The sequence below is a fragment of the Emys orbicularis genome, chromosome 8, assembly GCF_028017835.1.
Source record: "Emys orbicularis isolate rEmyOrb1 chromosome 8, rEmyOrb1.hap1, whole genome shotgun sequence".
NCBI classification, from domain to species: domain Eukaryota; kingdom Metazoa; phylum Chordata; order Testudines; family Emydidae; genus Emys; species Emys orbicularis.
In genome coordinates, this window is record NC_088690.1 from 38,476,148 (window position 1) to 38,498,716 (window position 22,569).

Here is a 22,569-nt window from a genome sequence, read left to right on the forward strand (position 1 = left end):
CACACAGGTGAAAGAAAACAGCATGATCCATCTTTCCTACCAGACTCCTTCTGCTCAACTGAATAGAACTTTATGAGTGGGAGCTTAACTATAAAAGTGAGGGGCAAACACCACAAGTTCTCTCTTTCCCTGGCCATTTCTCTTTGCATCTAAAATGACAAAAGAAACAGCCATTGGCTTTTGGGGGAGGTCTGAACATTTTGGTCAGTAATTATGTTGAAGGATGTGGTAAGGATGTTACCTTGATTTAAGTATAGTTTGTTAAGTTAGGCACTAGGAAGTGTTATTTTTCTTGTAACCATTTCTGACTTTTATGCCTCATTATTTGTATGTACTTAAAATCCTATCTTTTATTAATAAACTTGTTTTATTGTTTGATCCAATGCAGTGTTTTAAATTATTATCTGAGTAACTCCATTTAAGGTGGCAACTTGTTGTGTATTATTCCCTCAAAGGGACAATGGCGCTAATATCTTTGGACTGTCCAGAAGAGGGCTGGGCAGTACAGAACTGATGTTTGTGGGGGGAATCTGAGACTGGGAGTGTGTTGGGATCACCCTGCAGAAGTAATCAAGAGTGGTAAAAGCCAGAGTAACCCATGTGTGAGGGGCAGGCTACAATTACACACAGACACGCGACTTGAAGACTGGCAGACTATTTGTAAGTGGCCAGGTGGAGCTACTGCAGCAAGGCATTGTAAGGCACCCAAGCTTGCAGCGCAGGAGTGACACAGCCACTCACTGGTCTGGATTGCACCCCAAAGGTTACAGTGGCTTCTCCCCTCCCCCCACATCAGATGCTGTAAAGCTTTCCTCTAGGGTGGCTCCTGCTCTGTCTGGGTTGCAGCTTTTTATCACAGCTGTTAACCAGCCATTGAGTCCCATCTGTGGGTGGGGTAATTGCTCTCTTCATTACCCATTTAGTGTCTGCTGCCGTGTAGGGTCTATACATCCCATCACAGGGCTGAATTACTGCTGCCTTCCATTGGTGTTCTAGAGTAGGGACATGGAGCGCCAAGTGCATCTGTGTAGGAGGCAATTATAATTTGGCTGCCACATGCTGGTGAGGTCAGATAGTGCTCCCCACAGTGTTCTTTGTGTGATATCATCAGGTGTCATTGTGTACTCTGTCAAGAGCCAGGAGGGTTATACTTGGAGATTGGTCACTAGGCTTTTGCCAGCTCACAGAATTTTATCATTTGACTCACTATTTGATATACTTCCTAAAGCTGTAACTCCTTCAATCACTCGGCTATGTGAGATGTTCAGTTTATTAAAAAAAAAAAAACCCACAATATTTCCAACCCTCACAGTTGGGGAGAAAAGCTTGGAAGCTTGACCTGCATGAGCCCTAATGGGCCAGAAACCAAAATGAAGCCCACATTTGTTACTTTTTAAGAAGTCTTGTGATTTTTAAGCCCATTTCATGTTTTTGGACCTTACTCATGATTTTTCCACACCTGGGGTTGACACTACTGATAGGGAAGTCCACTCACAGTAAGTGCTGCTCTATCAGGGATTTTCTCCATCAACTACTAACTGGTTCGTGATCTCAACCTTTAGCTAGAGTTTCTCAAACATGTGGATTTAATTAAAATGCCTGACTGCTTGTGAGTCAGTCTCCCTCCACAAACAGTACTTACGCTTTGTACAGGCCACACTCCATTCCCTTTCCCAGCGTTTAGCTTAATAAAGAATAAGACACCGAAGATCAGCTCACAGCTTCTCCAAGCAGATTTACTGCTTCCAGAGTTCCCCCTCAAAAACTGCCCAGCCCTCATCCCAGAGGGCCACTCCTGCCTCCCAGTTGAGATCAAGACTCACCTGCTTCAGTGTGTCAGCAGGACTCACTCAACCCTGTCCCAGCAGGATCAGCATTTGCTAACTGGGTGGGATTTTCCATAGAAACATTGCCAACCTGTAACACTCTGAAAAGTTTCATTTCGAGTCAGATTGTAGACTGGTCCTCCAGGGCTGCACAGCAGCTTAAAGGGAAAGCAACACACTTTACCATGTAGCCTCTCTGCACATCCACTTCAGGTGTGCTGGGGAATGCCACATATGCATACCCTCTGCTCCCCCTCCATGCAGGTGAGAAGAGAGTAGTCAGAAAGAGAAAGGGCTGGATTGAGCCTTAGCACCACATCCCATAATGCACTGCTAGTATAGCTAAACTCACATGAAGAAGCAGTAAACTGCTACTAGTTAGGAGTCAAGGCCAGGAGCAGATTATTTCCCCCAGAAATAAGGGAGGAGCAGGGAAGAAACTGACTACCTGAGTCACACTTCCTTTCCACTCCTGGGATGGTACAGCTATATGCCACCCCATCACAGGGGCCCACTCACCACTAGGGGGTCCTCCTCCTGGCCACTCTGGGGATTAGCTCCTTCCAGGTCTGAGGCTCTTCTGCTGCTTGCTGCACAGCCTGTTGCCACATTCTCCCCCATCCAGGCACTGCAGCCTCCTCTTCATAACTTGGCCCTCTGGCCAGGTCACTATCTAGGTTTCTCCTCTCCAGGGTACCAAAACGTATCCTGACAAATGGGCTCAGGCAGTCTTCCCATTCACTGCCCAACCAATAGGGGAACCCAGGCCTACCCCTATTCCAGGTTCCAGCTCAGGGGCCCTGTAATCAGCAGCCAAGTTTTGCACTAACCTATTCCTTACTGCTTTTCCCCTGAGCCATTCCTACCTTTCTGGTTCCCTTCCCCATACAGACTCCTAGTTTGCCAGACCAGCCTCCCCCTCCCAGGGAATGACTGTGTCTACCCTTTATAGTCCTAAACACCCACACCCAGGGAGTGACCGAAAACTACTTCCCTGCACCCCTCCCCCTCCACTCTTGGGCTCTATACAGGCCCCTCCTGTTCCTGTGCAGCTGAGCCTCATCTAATCTATCCCTGCTCCCTGGCTCCTTCTCCAGGTGCAGCCTGCGGAGTTAATTGGCCTATCTAGCCACCTTAACCCTTTTGTGTGGGGTGTCCATTCCATCACATACTCCTTATACAGAGCTAGGTTCACAGGCACAATATAGCAGGTACAGGCATTTGAATTGCATTACAAAATAAGAACTTGTGCTATATACTATGTTTTTTCTGCAGTCCTGACTCAGGTAAGGCTCTCATTAATATCAATGGGAGTTAGCCTGAGAAAGTCTGCAAGGTTTGACCAATAAACATTATCCCAAAATAACACACTTCACCATGGAAACAATTGCTCATGGTAACTCAGCTCCTTTCAAGATATTGGCAGAAATTGCACAAGATCCTTCAGTGAGTGTGCGTCATTGTTGCATATAGTGTTTAAGGGCTCAGTTATGCACTCAGTTACAGTGGTGTAACGCCACTTGGTTGTAACTGAAAGCAGGATTGAGCCCTTAATGGCAAGTCGAACTGAAAAAGAGTGGGCTCTCAGGAATATATTATGTGAATAACATACTCAGTGCCAGGATACTGTTCTGCCTTATAGAAAGATTCCCCCGAACCTGAGGAATTTGTGTCTATTCTCTCCGTTCTCTCACCAGGCCTTGAGGCATAGCTTTCAGATTTGTCAGTGCATGTATGTGCACATTTGCTGTCTAGAGTCCAAAGTTTTGCTGCTAAATACTGATGTTGATTTCTGTCTTTTTATTTCACAAACTTTCATACTAGCTCTGTATATTAAAAACTGCTGCTCTTACTAGCTAAGGTGACCTCATGTGCAGCACATTGCCGCTCTTGAAATATTTTGCTGTGTGTAGCCATCCCAAATTGATCAAAATAAACATGGCCATGCCAGAGGTCATCTTCTCTTCTATGTGATGAGGTATCCTGGTCTCACTAAGGACGCTTTGTGAACTAGCTTCTTTTGATGTTTAAAAGTGATTCCTCCTATCACATCCATCTTGTAACCATTGCCTGAGTGCTTCTGGTGCTCCCCAAGTCCTACAGCGTGTATCCACCAAGATAGTCAGTTGTCTTCTCTAAGAGACTCGCTGACATGTGGGATGCTCTAAGATATTTGGCCCACTACTGCTACTATCTCCACCTCGAAAAATAGCTGAAAATACTAGTCTCTTGTCATAGTGCACTACATCACTTGAGGCTCTCTTCACATTTTCAAGGTGGGAAACAGACACAAGCTGTTATGTGCAGTGCTCTTTCCTCCATCCAGCAGGGACAGTCAGACTCAACAGTGCTCATTTTCCATCCAAAAAGGCAGGATCACTAAGGCAGCCAACCAAGTATTATATCATATGCTTCCATATTAGTATCCATCTCAGTACTTTATCCCCTTCCCCTCAATCACTGTAGAATTGGAAAATTCTAACCCAGGGGTCGGCAACCTTTCAGAAGTGGTGTGCCGAGTCTTCATTTATTCACTCTAATTTAAGGTTTCGTGTGCCAGTAATACATTTTAACGTTTTTAGAAGGTCTCTTTCTATAAGTCTATAATATATAACTAAACTATTGTTGTATGTAAAGTAAATAAGGTTTTTAAAATGTTTAAGAAGCTTCATTTAAAATTAAATTAAAATGCAGAGCCCCCTGGACCGGTGGCCAGGACCCAGGCAGTGTGAGTGCCACTGAAAATCAGCTCATGTGCCGCCTTCGGCACGTGTGCCATAGGTTGCCTACCCCTGTTCTAACCTATCAAAGATTAAACCTCATTATACACACATTAAACAAACATACATCAGTTATGGTTCATTTGGTCACTCCAACCTGCTAAGAGATTGGGTTGTTGGCAGTCAGGCCTACAGGCCAGACCAGGACATCAGAACCAGAGTCAGAGTCTGAATGCCAAAGCCAAGGGTTAAGAGAGTCATCATCAGAAACCAGGGCTCAGGATCAGAACTGCAATCAGAGTCCAAATTCCAGAGCCAAGGGTTGAGACAAAATCAAAATCAGAGCTGAGGGTCAGAACTGGATTACCTGAAGTCAGAGAAGGCAGGAGCAGGGCTGGTTTCAGAGGCAGGAGCAAGTCTGGGACAAGATTGAAACAAGGCCAGGTGCAGGGCAGGGTCAAGGCTGGCACAGAGCAGAAGCAAGGCAAGCACAGGAAGACAAAGACTCCACAGCCAAGTCCATTGAGCAGCCAATGAGCTACTGCTGCTGCTCCTGGGCTTAAGAACTGGCCAGCTAGCTTCATCAGCCAATCAGGCAGGACTCGTTAGGCCACCAGGAGATTGAACAAACTGAGTTGCAGGGCCTCACTCCTGACATGATTTGGATAAATATGGCCATTTTACAGGTAATATATTCCAATGAGCACTGGTTTGGGGAAGGCATGCACCTATCACAGAACCAATGGTGATGAGTAATTCAAATATCTGCCCTATCAAGTTTTAATGATACTTTCTGTGCTTACAAGAGGTAATATGGAATTGCTGTTCTGCTCTAAAAAGGGAGCCCTAAAGACGAAGCCTAAGAAATAGACAAGAAATTACTAGGACTGTCAATTAATCGCAGTTAACTCACGCGATTAACTCAAAAAAAAGTAATCGTGATTTAAAAAATTCATCACGATTAATCGCAGTTTGAATCGCACTGTTAAACAATAGAATACTAATTGAAATTTATTAAATATTTTTGGATGTTTTTCTACATTTTCAAATATATTGATTTCAATTACAACACAGAATACAAAGTGTACACTGCTTGCTTTATATTATTATTTTTATTACAATTTGCACTTGAAAAATGATAAAAGAAATAGTATTTTTCAGTTCACCGCAGACAAGTACTGTAGTGCAATCTCTTTATCATGAAAATGCAACTTACAAATGTAGATTTTTTTTATTACGGCACTCAAAAACAAAACAATGTAAAACTTTAGAGCCTACAGGTCCACTCAGTCCTACTTCTTGTTCAGCCAGTCGCTAAGACAAACAAGTTTGTTTACATTTACGGGAGATAATGCTGCCCACTTCTTATTTACAATGTCACCAGAAAGTGAGAACAGATATTTGCACGGCACTTTCGTAGCCAGCATTGCAAGGTATTTACGTGCCAGATATACTAAACATTCATGCCCCTTCATGCTTCAGCCGCCATTCCAGAGGACATGCTTCCATGCTGATGATGCTTGTTAAAAAAAATGTGTTAATTAAATTTGTGACTCAACTCCTTAGGGGAGAATTGTATGTCTCCTGTTCCGTTTTACCTGCATTCTGACATATATTTCATGTTATAATAGTCTCGGATAATGACTCAGCACAACTTGTTCATTTTTAAGAACACTTTTGCTGCAGATTTGACAAAACACAAAGAAGGTACCAATGAGAGATTTCTAAAGATAGCTACAGCACTCGACCCAAGGTTTAAGAATCTGAAGTGCCTTCCAAAATCTGTGAGGGACGAGGTGTGGAGCATGCTTTCAGAAATCTTAAAAGAGCAACACTCTGATGCAGAAACTACAGAACCTGAACCACCAAAAAAGAAAATCAATCTTCTGCTGGTGGCATCTGACTCAGATGATGAAAATGAACATGTGTCGGTCTGCACTGCTTTGGATTGTTATCGAGCAGAACCTGTCATCAGCCTGGACACATGTCCTCTGAATAGTGAATGAAGCATGAAGAGACATATGAATCTTTAGCGCATCTGCCATGTAAATATCTTGTGACGCCAGCTACAACAGTGCCATGTGAACGCCTGTTCTCACTTTCAGGTGACATTGTGAACAAGAAGCAGGCAGCATTATTTCCTTCAAATGTAAACGAACTTGTTTGTCTGAGCGATTGGTTGAACAAGAAATAGGACTCAGTGGACTTGTAGGCTCTAAAGTTTTACATTGTTTTATTTTTGAATGCAGTTATTTTTTATACATAAATCTACATTTGTAAGATTGCACTACAGTACTTGTATTAAGTGAATTGAAAAATACTATTTCTTTTGTTTTTTATGCAAATATTTGTAATCCAAAATAAATATAAAGTGAGCACTGTACACTTTATATTCCATCTTGTAACTGAAATCAATATATTTGAAAATGTAGAAAGCATCCCAAAATATTTAAATAAATGGTATTCTATTATTGTTTAATGGTGCAATTAATCATGATTAATTTTTAATCGTTTGACAGCCCTACAAATTACCCACTCCCTGTACTAGGGACAAGGTCATCTTAAATCCTTAAATAAAGATTTTTGGAGCGCAAGTCTGCTGTCAGCAGCCACAGGGATTCACATGTTCCAACAGTATATATTAAAGCTGCTGCAGTTGAAAACCTCTTTAAAAAGCAGTTTTAAAAAGTGGGATTTGGTAATTGAATTGGCAAACTACTGCAAACCATCAAACTGGTACCATGGAAACCATCAAACTGGTACCAGGCCCTGCCTCCCAGAACTCCCTTGATGACTTTAATCAGTGGTCCTGGTGGCTTTTACTTTGAAATATTATTTTCCTGATTCTTATCCCTCTTACTGGAGGGAATCAGGAGTAACTCCAATTCCCTTGTGTGTGGAGTCTGCTTTGTGCTGATACACCTGCCACAAAGTGAACTTAGAATCATAGAACCATAGGGTTAGAATGGACCACAAGGGTCATCTGGTCTAACCCCCTGCCAAGATGCAGGATTTGTTGTGTCTCAGCCAGGGGTGGGCAAACTACGGCCCATGGGCTGCATCCAGCCCGTGAGCCATTTTAAGCCAGCCCGTGAGCCGCACCATGCAGCTTGGCCCCTCTCCAGTGCTCCAGCCGGGGCGCTGGGTCCGGGGCTGCACCACACAGCTCGGCCCTGCTCGAGAGCGCCAGCCAGGGCGCTGGGTCAGGGGCCACACCATGCAGCTCCTGGAAGCTGTGGCATGGCCCCGCTCTAGCTCCTACGTGTTCCAATGGGAGCTGCAGGGGCAGTTCCTGCAGACGGGGCAGCGCACAGAGCCAACTGGCCGTGCCTCCGCGTAGAAGCCGGAGAAGGGACATGCCACTGCTGGGAGCTGCTTGAGGTAAGCGCCACTCGGAGCCTGCACCCCCTGAGCCTCTCCCCATGCCGCAACCCCTGCCCCAGTCCCGATACCCCTCCCACCCTCCAAACCCCTCGGTCCCAGCCCAGAGCACCCACCTACACCCCAAACTCCTCATCCCCAGCCCCAACCCAGAGCCCACACCCCCTCCCATACCCCAACCCCAATTTTGTGAGCATTCATGGCCCTCCATACGCTTTCTATTCTCCAATGTGGCCCTCGGGCCAAAAAGTTTGCCCACCCCTGGTCTAAGCCATCCAGCCTCTTTTTGAAAACCTCCAGTGAAGGAGATTCCACAACCTCCTGAGACAGTTTGTTCCATTGTCCTACTGTTCTTACAGTTCGGAAGTTTTTCCTGAGATTTAATCTAAACCTGCTATGCTGTAGTTTGAACCCATTGCCTCTTGTCTTGCCCTCTGTGGCAAGAGAGAACAATTTTTCTCCACCTTTTTTATGGCAGCCTTTCAAGTATTTGAAGACTGCTATCATGTCCCCCCCTTAACCTCATCTTTTCCAAACTATAGCCCAGTTCTCCAATTTATCAAGATCCATTTGAATTTTAGCTCTATGCTCCAAGATGTTTGCAACCCCCCATCCCAGCTTTGTGTCATCTGCAAATTTGATCAGTATGCCCTCTATTCCTACATCCAGGTCATTAATAAAGATGTTGAACAACTGCAGCCATAGAGTAACTATTAATGAATGAAGTCAGACTGGAAGGAGGTCTGGAGTGGGGGTCCACAGGGGATCTGGGGCCAGTGTTATTTAATCAAGTATGCATCCACTTAATGGCAGTCTACTGAGCCTGCATTTCTCCAGCTTACTTACAGAATGTCATGTGTGACTGTGTCAAAAGCCTTGCTAAAGTCCAGGTATATTATGTCCATCGCATTCCCCCTATCCACCAAACCAGTTACCTTGTCAAAGTGGCCCCAGCCACTTGAAAATTCCCCCATTGTAATGCTTCTGGAGCGCTGCAACTTTGGACCTTACTCTTGAAAAGCCAACTAGCTCTGCAGGTCCTTCTCCTCAGCTCTCTCCTTCACCCTTGGGCAGACCTGTACAACCAGCACACAGACCCCCCTCCCCCAGCCAATGATGTGCATATCTGCCACCTGCTGGTTACCCACCACAGCAGCCTCCTCTTTCCCCTATGCTGAGGGGGCAGGAGGAGGAGGAACCACTGGACTCACCTTCACATTACTCCTGCCTTCCCCACCAGGCCAACACAACCTGCATGTGAGGAGGGGCATGCTGCAGCTACTTTTGTCCCTGCAATGGAGGAGGTGGGGAATCATTGCTACCCGATGTCCCACTTGAGGGAGGGGTGGAGCAACAGTCACCTGGCCATTCCCTTTTCAGAGCTTCCTACATACCTTCCCCTTCTGCTCCCCAGGAATCTCAGGGCCCACTTGCCCCTCAGCTGCTGCATCTAACTCCTACCACTTTACATCCTTCCTGCCCATCTTCCCCATGATCCCATCTCTGCTGCCCACCTGATTTCCCCGCCCTTCCTGAATACTCAAAACCAATAGATCCAGGAGGGAAAGGGTTAAGGTGACTGGAGCACGCTCCCCTCCTCCTGTAGGATAATGGGGCCCCTTCCTTTTCCCTGGAGTAGGTTTCTTGACGTCAAGCCCATGAATATTGTACGAAGCTTCAGGACTGTAAGTGCAGCGAATCCTCCTCGGGCAGAGAAAGCCAGGGCTCTGTGCTGGGGGTGGAAGCCATTGCAGCAGCTTTGGGGAAGGAAGGAGATCGCTCGCAGAGAAGAGGCTTTGGGCTGCCTGCGTGTGGCACAAGGGATTGCTGCAAAGGGAGAAGCTTCACGCTGTGCTCTCCAGAGGTGCCTCTGGGGCATGTGACATCCACACAAGGCACCGGAGCGGGAGGAGAGGAAGCCTGCTTCGAAGCACTCATCCCCATCCCTAAAAGAAGAGCTCAGCTCAGCCCCTTAGCCAGCATGTCTGCAAAGGAGAGGCAAAAAGGCAAAGTGACCAAGGACAGCGTCACTCTATTGCCCTGCTTTTATTTTGTGGAGGTGAGTGAAGAACCTGAGCTTGTGTCCCTTCAGCTTTAGCATAATGCAGATCGTTAGAGGCATTTTAGGAACAACTTTGTTCTCTGACAGCATGCTTCTTTCACTGGGGTCTGCTCTGGTTAGTGCCTTCCTCACTGCCTAGGTGAATATGTAGAGAATAACTGTACACGCTGAGTGAGAGAATGTTCTTTTTGTGTCTTATGCATGTGAGAGTCTCATTCCTCTGTGAGTGTGTGTTGTTATGTCAGCATGCGTCTGTGTTCTGGGTCTGATTCGTATGTGGCTGTGGATTTCAGTAGGGGTAAAATTAAGCTTTGCCTGTAATATATTTGCATGGAGTTCACGTCTGGGTCTGAAACTGGGTCTACATCATCTGAGCTGTAATCCACGGTGGGGCGGGGGGAGGGATGTTCGTTACATCTGGAGAAAGAGGGAGTTCATTTTGATAATGTTTCAGAACCATTTCATGTAAAATATGTAGGTGATGCTTTGCATAATAAAATCAGTACCAGAAATCCATCAGTATTCTGAAGAGCTGGTTTGAGATTAAGTTCTTCCTTGCAGAATACAGGCTGCTTTTATGGGAATTATTTCCAAGAGAGTCATTTTGCAAATGGACTGGCAGATAAATGAAACCATGTCACAGACATAGGATCATCTCAACAGGAAGACATGTTTCAGAGAGGAGGTTATATGCAAACACATATTGCATGTATTATGTCCATGAAAGAAAAGTCATGTCGTAGAAGGAATGTTAAAAAAATGAATATGGTTTAAAGTTGTTAAATAATCAGTATTGTGTTTTTATCAGGTCCCAGTAACATGCCTGGACTGTAAGAGAGAGATAGGTAACAACACACGCTTTGTATCTTGAAAAAGTGAAAGAGTTTCTCAGTAGATTTTGTACGGAAAGATTGAAACATGTCATGGCTGCTCTGTTGATGCCAGGTGAAGTTACACTTCCACAGGCACTCACTGCTCCAGAGCTGGTATATTGCTTGGAGGATTTTAGCCTCTTTTGACAGCACTCCATTCACTAGTAAGTAAGTACAAGAACAAACATGGTTTCAGCTTCAGAAAATGAGTTTGTCATTTCTGTGTTTGTTCACTGAATAGTAAGTGAGCACAGCTTGCTTCTGATGACTTCACTTACAGTAGGGCAGTTACTGAGTCACTCGGCCTCTGTGCCTTAGTTTCCCCATCTGTAACACAAGGATGGTGGCACTGGCCTCATGGAGGTGTGCTGAAGATAATGCACGAAAAGAACTTTGAAGGTTAAAAACCGGAGGTCTATATAAGAGCTCAATATAATTTTTAGCCTGAATGGCAATATTAAAAATCTTGCTTAAATATACTGGGAGATAGGAGGATACAGTGTGAGAGGGGCTTGTAAGTGGTGGCAGGCTGTATCTCTTCCACCTAAATTCCCTACTAGTTGCCTGGGACAAGGGAGATGAAGCATATTAAAAATAATATTGGATGGTATACTTTTCAGAGAATGTTAGATACTAAAGTAACAGACATGTCTTATTATTGTGGATTAGGCCCACTTGGTGAAATGTACCCATTTATGGAAGGCTCCTTCTGGGCCACATAATTCCTGTGGTATTCTTGTCAGAGGAAAGAGGTCATGGGTAGAGAAGCCACACAGGTGGGGGCCTCTCTATCCTCCTCACACTGGAGCAGAGGGCTCTATGCTATCTGAGGCCATCCCATCACTGAGAAGGGCTTAGGGGGTAGACAAGGGAAGGAGCCACTTCTATACTGATGCATATCTAGTCACCAGGGCCCCCCTCACACATGCACACAGGGGGAGTAGCAGCCACGCTATGGTTTGCCCCCACATTGTGGTGGTATGATTTTTTTCGAAAGTAGCACATAGCCCAAGAACAGTGGTCACACTTAAAATCAGTTTTGCCTGGGATAACATTACCTCAGGATTTAGTATAGACTCAAGGAGCTCAGTCTATTTAGCTTAACAAAGAGAAGGCTAAGAGGTGACTTGATCACAGTCTATAAATACCAACACGGAGAATACACATTTGATAATGGGCTCTTCAGACTAGCAGATGAAGGTATAACACAATCCAATGGCTGGAAGTTGAAGCTAGAGACAAATTCAGAGTGGAAATAAGGTGTACATTTTTAATGGTGAGAGTAATTAACCATTAGAACAATTTACCAATTATTCATCACTGGCAATTTTAAAATCAGGATTGGATATTTTTCTAAAAGAGCTGCTATAGGCATTATTTTGTGGAAGTTCCTTGGCCTGTGTTATACAAGACGTCAGAGTAGATATTCACAATGGTCTCTTCTGGCCTTGGAATCTATTTGCAGTATTCCTTAGAAACTCCCTGTACTTTGTATAGTGAATACTGCAAACCACACTAAAGAGGCTGCAGCTCTTATGACTAAGTCACTGGACTGGAACTCAGGAGATAAGGGTCCAGTTCCCAGCTCTACTGCACACTCTTTGTAAGACTTTGGATAAGTCACTTAATCTCCTTGAATCTCAGTTCCCCAGCTGCGAAGTGGGGATACCCCTTCTTCCAGCCTTTGTCTGTCTTGTCTATTTAGGCTGCAATTCTCTGGGGCAAGATGTGTTTTTCATTATGTGTATATACAGCACCTAGCACAATGGGGCTCTGATCTCAGTTGGGGCCTCTAGTGTAGGCACTACTATAATACAAATAATAATCTATCCACTGACCTAGAGAAAACGGCTACTGCTGATGGTTATCCAAGACAACAGACAACTTTTTAAGTATGACCATTGTGCTTGGGTTTTATGTAGGATTAGAAAATTTCACCCACTGTGCACAGACACTTTGGGAAATGCTGTCAGGTGACAAACTGCATTACTGCAGAATGTCACATGTCCTAAATAGTTAGGATTTCTTTGTTGTAGTTGTTTTTAAACTCATTATTAAATTCCATTTTCTATTGATTCACCTCCATTGGGCCAAAGCAGGACTCTCTCCCCTTCTTATGCACATTCCATTGGTGTCAGTGGGAATTACATATGTTTATAGAGAAGAGAGGAGACCCCACACTACTTTGGTTGTTTGTAGCAAAGGACAAGGCAAATAGATTTTGTATGTATTTCGGTGCACCATCCTCATCAGTGGTGGGCTGCAGGAATATGCCCAGCTTGGAGAATGAGTTTAATAGTCACTGTAGAAAAGCAAGGGAATCTTGCATGCTATACTATTGCTGTTGCAGAGGCAGAGTGGAGAGGTTCTTAGCATATCCATGTTGTTATGCAGAAATTGGCTTTCTGTGTACCAGATGAAGTGGGTTTCAGCCCTCATCTGTTGTAAGGAAAGTTGTCAGGATACAGACCCTTACAAGTAGAGAGGGGAACTAAAAATGAAAGCCTTTGGATTCCAGGACAAGCTGTGAGGATCCTTCCACCTTGCCCATGTCTAGCACCTGGGAGCCCTGAGGAAGTTCACATCTAGATTTGAATTTTATGGTTGGCCCCAGTCCGTATATTGTTCAAAACCAAAGCTCCCAAGTCTGAACAGATACAATATTTAGGGAAATTTGGATCCAAATCCAGAGATTCAAACTTTGCAACTGGGGCCCAGCTCCAGTTCCCCTAAAGGTTTAGGGATGAAGCTATTCTCTTCTATTTCTCTCCTTTTCTCCTGCAGCCATGACAGGTATATTTGATGAGACAGTAGGCCAAATTCTGCTTTCAGTTACACTTGTGTAAATCAAGAGTAAATCCAGTAGACTTAATTTACACCTGTGAAAAAGTGGACTGAGTCCAGAGTATCCAGCATTCAAATTAGAAAATTGTTATGGTTGTCTCCCCTCCCCCTCCAACTCTTCTTCTGTTCAGTTTCTAGTGGTAAGACATATAGTTATGATTTACCCACATATGCCCAACTCTAATCTGACCCCTGAGAATGTGCTCCTGGAACTTTATAGTACAGGATAATACTGATATTAATGAAACAACCACCTGACAGCCCCTGCGGTGGGATTAGCAAAAGAAGGAAAATGGCTTAAACATTTTTGAATTGTGATTGGTTAAAGCAGAACGTGAGACTGGCTCACCTCTCATATAGATGTGTTTAAATCAGGAATAGCTCTGTTGAAGTCAATAAAGTTACCAGTGTAAGGGACAAGACAGGCAGACCCTGTGAGGTTAACTGGCATTAGTACACAATGTGGATGTTTTCTGCATACCATAGACTACATCATCATCCAAATAAGTGTAAACATGAATATAGGAGACCAGATTTAAGTAAACCAGCCACCTCTGAAATGTACACAATTTGGGATTTTCTAAATTTATTTAATAGCAAAAATGTTTTAAAGGTTTTAATTCAGTAGGTGAATGATGAAAAATGGGCTTTTTCAATCTCTCCCCTCTATACATCTGGCCTTTTTGTATATTTCCTTCCCATTCCACTCTGCCCTACCCTCAGGTCAGGCTTCCCCTCCCCCAGCCCGTTCTTAGTTGCTAGTCCCAATCCACTGCTCCTTGTGGCTAAGCAACAATTAGTTTCATTTTGTATTTTGAGAAAAAGACATGAGGAGCTGCTTTCTCACCTGTGCAATTAAATAATGAAATGTCAATCAGAAAACGCTGGAGGATCAGGGCCGTAGGGAGAAGGCAGATCTATCACTAATAATATCAGCAAAATAATGGGAAACTGTAGACAGGCATTATTTCCCCGAACACTGGAGGAAAGGACAGGGCCTAGAAAAGTATGCAGGGAACAGGAGAAAATGGAAAACCAAAATCACTCAATATAGAAGGGTCCATAATACATAAGCTGGGAAGGAAAAGAGGCCTTATGGTCACTGATGTAACCTAAACATGCATGGCACTTTACAGAGCAAATTAAAACAAACAAACAGATTTTCTGCCTTCCAAGGGATTTATCCTGCAAACTCTCACTATGGGGAGCAGTACTTACTATCCTGAAGTCAAGTACTACTCAGAGGAATGAGCGCTATTATGTATCTGTTTGCAGAATTGAGCCCTAAAATGAGACAAAACCAGGCAGAGACTACAATTAAGGGAGGGGATGAGGAAGTGATAGAGAGAAGAAGAGGACAATGAATCCAATCCTGCAGACGCTTACTACTAGGCATAGTATTTACTACCATGTTGCCAACAAGACTATTCATGTTAGTAACCGATACTCGTGATTATAAGGATTTGTAACATTGGACCAAATATGATTATATAGTAACTTAGCAAGCTAGGCTGCATTTCTGTTGATAGTTCCAATCTAAAAAAAAATTGTGGGCCTGATTCTGATCTCATATACAGCAGTGTCAATCAATAGTAACTCAAGAAAACACAGTGAAGTTACATTCAACATAAAAACAATGTGAGATCAGATCAGGCCCTATCTAGCTTAATTTATTAGAGCTACAGGGCCACAGTGTCCTCTCACTTACACCAATTTTACATTAGTGGCTTCAGTGGAGTTATTCCTGATTTACAGAGATGTAGATAAATGGAGAAGCAGGCCCATGGGTTAGAAGCTGTAGAAGTGAGGAGAAGGAAATCTACAGACATACAGAAAAGAATTAGAGCAGCAGGCATGGTGGATGTGGCCTAGGCTGAAAGACTAGGGAAGCAGAAAACCTACAAAAAAATTAATGAAACAGAGCATAAAACATTTTTGCAGTTTTCACTATTCGTGAAATAGAACCTTGCTGGATTAGTATGTATCTCATAAAAATGTTTAAAACGTATTTAAACATTATTTTTAAATGACCCTATTATAATGACAGTAAGAGTCTTACACTTTGCAGAAGCACATATCACATGATCTGATCTGGAGATGTGCATCACTACTCACCTGAAGTGCATATTAATCAGTGCACTTCCCCACAAACTGGTCTGTGTTATTTTTTAATTATGTTTGTACGTTTCACAGTTGTATAGAATATATGGATAATCTGAGCCTCTTTTTTAAAAACGAAGGGAGAGAGGACTACTCATGGAAGCTCAATTTGCATCTGTTTAAATAGAAGGATATGTCCATAGTGAAAGATCTACCAGCATCAGGAAAATATTAGGAATTGAAACATTGGGCTAGTCTACACTGGCAACAGCGCTTTAACGTGGCTTGTGTCGTCGCGGCAGAGGGCTGGGAGAGAGCTCTCCCAGTGCTCTAAAAAACCCACCTCCACAAGGGGCGTAGCTCCCAGCGCTGCGAGCATGGCTCCCAGTGCTGGTGCACTGTCTATACTGGCATGTTACAGCGCTGAAACTTGATGCGCTCAGGGGGGTGTTTTTTCACACCCCTGAGCAAGAAAGTTGCAGCGTTGTAAAGTGCCAGACAAGCCCATTGTCTGTGATCATTCCTAGAAAGAGATCTGCCTTTTGCTTTGTTGATCTTCCCTCGTTAGCATATTCAGAGTACATCCTCAGTACATTCAAGGACAATAGCCAGAAGGGTTAGTGCCTCACATTTTAAATATGAATCTGGAAAACTTCCAGGGTTATATACCTCCTGTTCCCCAGAGGATGAGGATGTCTGCAGATGTAGCATGGACAAATACATTTATTCATAGTGACAGGAATACTCTCTGTTTCAAGGAAAAATCTGTGGGTGATTTTTCTTCACTCATTAACCAAACATCGAAAAATATCTGGGGTGAAATCCTGGAGTCTGGGAGTTTTACCATAGACTTATATGAAGACAGGATTTTACCCCTGGCCTTTTGTCTGCAGGGTTAGCATGTACAAACACAGAAGGCCTAATTTTCTCTCACTTACATATGTATAAATATAGAGTAACCCCACTGAGGTCAATGGAGTTACACCAATGTATAATAGGTATAAGAGATCAGAGAATCAAGCTCAGTAGATGAAATCCTGGTCCCGCTGAATTCAATGGGGTTAAGATTTCACCCATTTTCAGGTATGCTGAAATACAGAAGGCTAGCTCCTAAACAACTGTAAGTCAGCAAAACTCCGTAGACTTAAATGCCAGCTGAAGAACTGACCTATAAACTTTGTGAAAGCCAGTGGTAGGAGGTACCTTAGAAAACACAAGAGATCTATTATATTATTGTAGTAGTCAGTTCTGTAAAGTGGTGGGTTTCCTTGGCTCCAGTTGAAATAAATGTGTGTTGAGGATGTTCAGTGTATCTCAGGACCAGACACTTAGTTCCCATTCATTTCTAATTTATACTGACAAGGGTAGATTCGAAATGTCAGATGTGGATGCACATCACCAAGTATCTCAAAAATTCCACTTCTCAGTCATTTCTGGATTTTTTTAGGTATGTAGACATGCATGACACACATCTGCATTAAAATTATACGCTTAGGACTCTGCAAGCTTTTTGGAGGCTTGACTTCCAGGATATGCATTGCCTATGGGAATTTAGTGATTAGAATGGGAGTTTTACCTGTATAAGGAATTATAGGATAAGCCCCTCAATTTCAGGGAAAGGGCAATTGCTGTATGCTAATTAAAGGGTTCAGAAAGAGTCAGAGACTACACCAATGTCTGTTGGAGGCACAATGGAGGACTTTCCTCCCTAAATTTAAATGCAGTGAAAAAGCATCTTTAACCTTAAAAATGAAAATAAAATAAAAGAAAATTAAAAAATTAAAAAGCAACCTGAAACACTGATGAGCTGCACACAATCATTTTGATGATTTGATCCCATGAAGGGGAATTTCCACTTTCATTACAATAAAGATCATGTGTCCAGCCCTTTACCTTGTGAAGATAGCAGCATCAGTTTACTATTCCTAAGCTAACCATGTGAGCAACTGTGAGGGGTGAAATGGACAAGCACCTGGGCCATGCAGTAGCAGGAGGCTGGGGAGGGGCATCCTAATGACTCTCTCTCTCCTCACACACATACCTTTTTATGTGAAAGGTGTCAGCTCAATCTGGTGTGTACCTGAAAGAAGCTCTAAGCCGCACTGAAATCTTTTGGCTGGCCCTGAAGTGTGGTCATGGTGCACAGGAGTCAGTTTTGTTTGGGGGAATTTTGTTCAAGACCTGGCCAAAGCATGCTAAGGAGAGCTCTGCTTATTAATACTTCTAACACATTCAGAGGTAGGGTGACCAGATGTCCCGATTTTACAGGGACAGTCCTGATTTTGGGGTCTTTTCCTTATATAGGCTCCTATTACCCCCCCACCCCCTGTCCCGATTTTTCACTTGCTGTCTGGTCTCCCTATTTGGAGACCAGGACGGAGGTGTCTGCTGCTCAGTCGGGCAGCTGCCACCAAGAGTTGAGACTGCTCTGGCAACTGCTACCCATTTATCACTGCTTATGCATCACTCCCTGCACCACTAGAAGTGCATGGTGGATGCACTTGTATACCTGTGTCCCACACCACCATCCTGCCAGCCTCTCCAGCAGCTCATCAGAAGGAGAGGAGGTGGGAATATTGTGCCCTGAGCACATTTGCAGTGTTGCTCTTGGGGCCCACCCCAATGACCCTCCTAAGCTGTGGAGCAGACAACAAAAACTATATAACTGTGTGCCGTCTCTTTAAAGAGAGTTCTCCCTCAGAAACACATGATTTAAAGTATTACTCACTTCCAGAAAAGGGGATCATGTTCTTTTAACTCTAGCCCAGATTTCCACATTGAAATCCCAAGGCTAAGAAGCAACGTGGCGGATCCCATGACTCACTCCCTTCCTGTGCTCAGCACCAGTCCCTATGCCTCTCGAGGTCCTCGTTCAGCAAAGCACTTAAGCATGTGCTTAGCCTTAATCCCTCTTCAGCATAGAAGTCTCACTGAAGTCAATGGAATTTAAGCACAGATATTGCTAAATCTGGGCTTTAGTAAAGAGTCTGCAGCAGAGCCCAAAGACCTGAAGTGCAGCACAAAAGTGCAGTATTTGGGTAAATCTGAAAAAAAAATGATTCTGAAATACCTGCACAGGGAGCTGTAAGCGATGGAGAAAGAGGCAGAGTGCAGCACTGAAGTTGCCTCACCTCACTGCTGCAGCAGGAACAGGTGAGGAGGAGACCAAAAGCTGATAATACTCCTGTCCTTCTGTTACGTACCATGTGTTTAGAATAGCTGGCAATAAACCCACATGGAAAAATAGTATAGGAACACTTGTTTTCATCTTTAATTGACTATATTTTAAAAGTATGATCCTGCTCCCATAAAGAGCCAATCTTGCAATAATATCCAGGTGGGTGGACCCCTGAGCCCACATGAAACAATGTTGCATGGTCAGGGCCTAACTCAGTAATAAAATTTCCACTGGTTTTAAATGGGAGTAGAATCAAGACTTATCGGTAATTTGTGGCAGCTGCAGCTCTTACATCAGTCAGAGGTCGTGTGTCCCCCCTGCTCTCTCCCCCCCTCCCCCGAACCCCGCGAGGGCATTCTCAGTTTGGGAGGAGACATCCCTGTGTATGATTTTAAATGACAGCTTATAATCAAAGCTGTCATTTTAAATGTATTCTGAGGAACGGATACTGCTCTCACTGTGTGAATTCAGAATCAGGCCCCGTATCTGCAAGCAACCACTCATGCATACAAGTATTAAAGAGAGTTGTTACATTGTATTCACAGGGTAATTTAAAAAGTATACAACATATCTGCCTTCACCATGTGTCATTAACAATGGGCATAAAAAAATAACTAACAAATAAAACCCCACAAATCTTGAGACACCAAATGTAAATACTGTACTAGAATCAACACACATATAGTCTGCAATGTTTTTATTGACATCCTTTTAAAAACATGAATTTATGTTCATCTCAGATTGTGTAATGTTTTTAACATACATATTCAGGTATATTTAGAAGTACAGTAGTAGAAACCTAGGGTGAAATCATGGCTCCACTGAGGCCAATGGGAGTTTTGCCATTGAGTTCAATGGAGCCAAGATTTCAGCTCTAGTCTTCACAATAAAATCACATGGCACACCATTCATAAATGATTGGGGGTAGGGGGAGAATATTATATTTCATTTTCATCCTAGGGAGAGGAATGAAAAAGGAACCAGACATGAAAGATGCTACTCACTTTGCTTAATGCATTACTGGAAGGCACTTGGACACCATGGTGATGGTCTCCCTATTGGAACTTGATAGGATAAAAGAGGATTGCCCTCCTCCAACTCCCTCCTCCTGTCTTCCATAAAGCACAAACTACAACCTAATTACCGTTAGGCATGTGGACCACTGTGATCACTACTACTGACTGGCTCAGAATAGTGCACTTCCTACTATGTTTGTTACTCAGTCTACCCAAATCCACCCTGGGCTTGCTTATTTGTCTCACCCATCTGTTATGTTTTGTCATTTAGATCGTAAACTCACCGGAGCTGTGGCCATCTGTCTGTTTTGTGTTTGTACAGTACCTAAAACAATGGGGTTCTGGTTCATGACTGGGGCTCCTGGACCTGTGATAATACAAATAACTAAATATTTACAGAGCCTAGCACATTGTTGTGGCCTCTCTGTGATGCTGCAATATATGGTATTAAATAAATTAATAAACAACACTGTCCTTTGGCTTAACCAGTTAGCCAGTATTCAGGGCCTTGCTGGATTGGTTATACTAGTCAGATATTTCTTTGGTGCAAACTTGTTTCTTTGTGTAGAATGTACCCACAGTCCTGTTTCCCTGATCACAGTAGGAAGGAAAAGCAGGAGGCAGAGGAGGCAGTTTCCTTACTCACAGTTTCAAAGCCTGTCTTTTCCAGCCTGTACTCTGCACAAAAGAAAGCTCTCTGTTGGCTTCCTCCTAGGGCAATGCTCACATGGTTTCTCTTGCTATCTGCCCACTTTCCCATTCTTTTCACACACTCACGGCAGGTTTACATTTAAAACTCTGCAGCAGCGCAGCAGTAGCACTTCAGTGAAGCTGTTACTATGCTGATGGCAGAGCTTAGGGTTACCATATTTCAACACTGAAAAAAAGAGGACACTCCATGGGGCCCCCACCCCACGCCAACTCCGCCTCTTCCCTGCCCTGCCCAACTCCGCCCCTTCCCTCCCCCCGGCCCCACCCAAACTCCGCCCCTTCCCCGCCCCCATTCCAACCCCTTCCCCAAAGTCCCCACCCCGACTCTGCCTCCTCCCCTGAGCACCCCGCATTCCCCCTCCTCCCTCCCGCCCCCCGGGCTCCGGCTGCTGCTGCGCTGGGGAAGTTGCTTCGGCCCCCGCCGTGGTGGAGAGCAGCGGAAGCCGGGACAGTTGGAGCCCGGGGAGGAGGCGGCTGCACGCTCGGATGCCACCGCCGCCTCTGTGCCCCAGCAAATCAGGGGAACTGTTAGTTTTGTTGCAGCCACTCGCACTCGGGGTCCCCCGAGCATCTTTTGCCCGAGCGCTACCTGCTTCACGGTTTGCCGTGAAGCCGGTGAAGCCGGTAGCGCTCGGGCAAAAGACGCTCGGGGGACCCCGAGTGTGAGTGGCTGCAGCAAAACTAACAACTCCCCCGATTTGCGGGGGCACAGAGGCGGCGGGCGGCATCCGAGTGCGCAGCTGCCTCCTCCCCGGACTCCGGCTGCTGCTGTGCTGGGGAAGTTGCTTCTGTCCCGGTGCGCAGTGGAGAGCGGCGGGAGCCAGGAAAGTTGGAGCCCAGGGAGGATGCGGCTGCAAGCTCAGATGCCGCCCACTGCCTCTGTGCCCCAGCAGATCGGCAGATCGCGGGAGTTGTAAGTTTTGCTGCAGCCACTCGCACTCGGGGTCCCCTTACCATGCCTCCCTATTTTCCCTGACATGTTTGGCTTTTTGGAAATTCCTCCCGGACGGGGATTTGAGGCCCAAAAAGCCGGACATGTCCGGGAAAATCCGGATGTATGGTAACCCTAGCAGAGTTTCTTCCATCAGCGTAGTTAATCCACGTCCATGAAAGGTGGTAGCCATGTCAATGGGAGAAGCCCTCCTATCAACATAGGGTTGTCTGCACCAGGCGTTAGGTCAGTATAACTGTATCGCTCAGGGATGTGGATTTTTCACACCCCTGAGGAATTTATTCATACCGATGTAAGTTTATAGTGTAGACCTGGCCTCAGACAGCTGCAATCAAATCAATGCCCCAGCCCCTACATTTGCAGTCAGGCTCCAGGCAAACCCCTCTGGCCACATGGCTCAGCTTTTACTCAGGCATTGCCTTTGATGGTTTCTTCTGTTGTTTCAGTTATCATGAAATGAAGAGGCTAACTGCTCCCTCATTTAGCCTTGATAGAAGGCAGCTAACACATCCACCAGCTTCATAGTCTATAGACCTAAGACATGCCTGCTGGCAGCCACACACATGCTCCAGCACAACAACAATAATATAAATAAGATAATATCAAATACTTTACGATCAAGAAGAGAGTCATAGGTTACAAATAACAGGTGTAGAGTACAGCATGTTATGAAGAAGCACAAAGATTGCATAGATGCATCATATAAAGTATTATTGATACATAGAGGATCAGCTGTTCTGCTGGGGTCTGTGGAGCTACTGCACTGAAGTCAATGGAGCTGCGCCCCTTTACACCAGCTGAGCCCACAGGGTTTAATATTTCATGCAGGTAAAGATTTAGTGTGAAGTCTTCGCTAGGTGAGTTGTTGTAAAGACGTGAACCAGAGCTGACCATCAAGGTGTTTAGT

At 44.5% G+C, this 22,569-nt stretch overlaps 1 protein-coding gene across 3 annotated transcripts in view; it reads left to right on the forward strand.

Moving 5' to 3' along the window:
* Positions 1-4,320: 4,320 nt before the first annotated feature.
* Positions 4,321-22,569, forward strand: part of PLPPR4 (phospholipid phosphatase related 4) — a 46,719-nt gene continuing 28,470 nt past the window's right edge. For 2 of the 3 annotated variants that reach the window (XM_065409777.1, XM_065409778.1), the window contains exon 1: positions 9,909-9,986. In XM_065409777.1, the coding sequence (XP_065265849.1) occupies positions 9,909-9,986 (78 nt within the window). Of the gene's footprint in view, positions 4,337-9,903; positions 9,987-22,569 lie in introns of those variants that run through there. The other variant, XM_065409780.1, reaches the window with a different exon arrangement.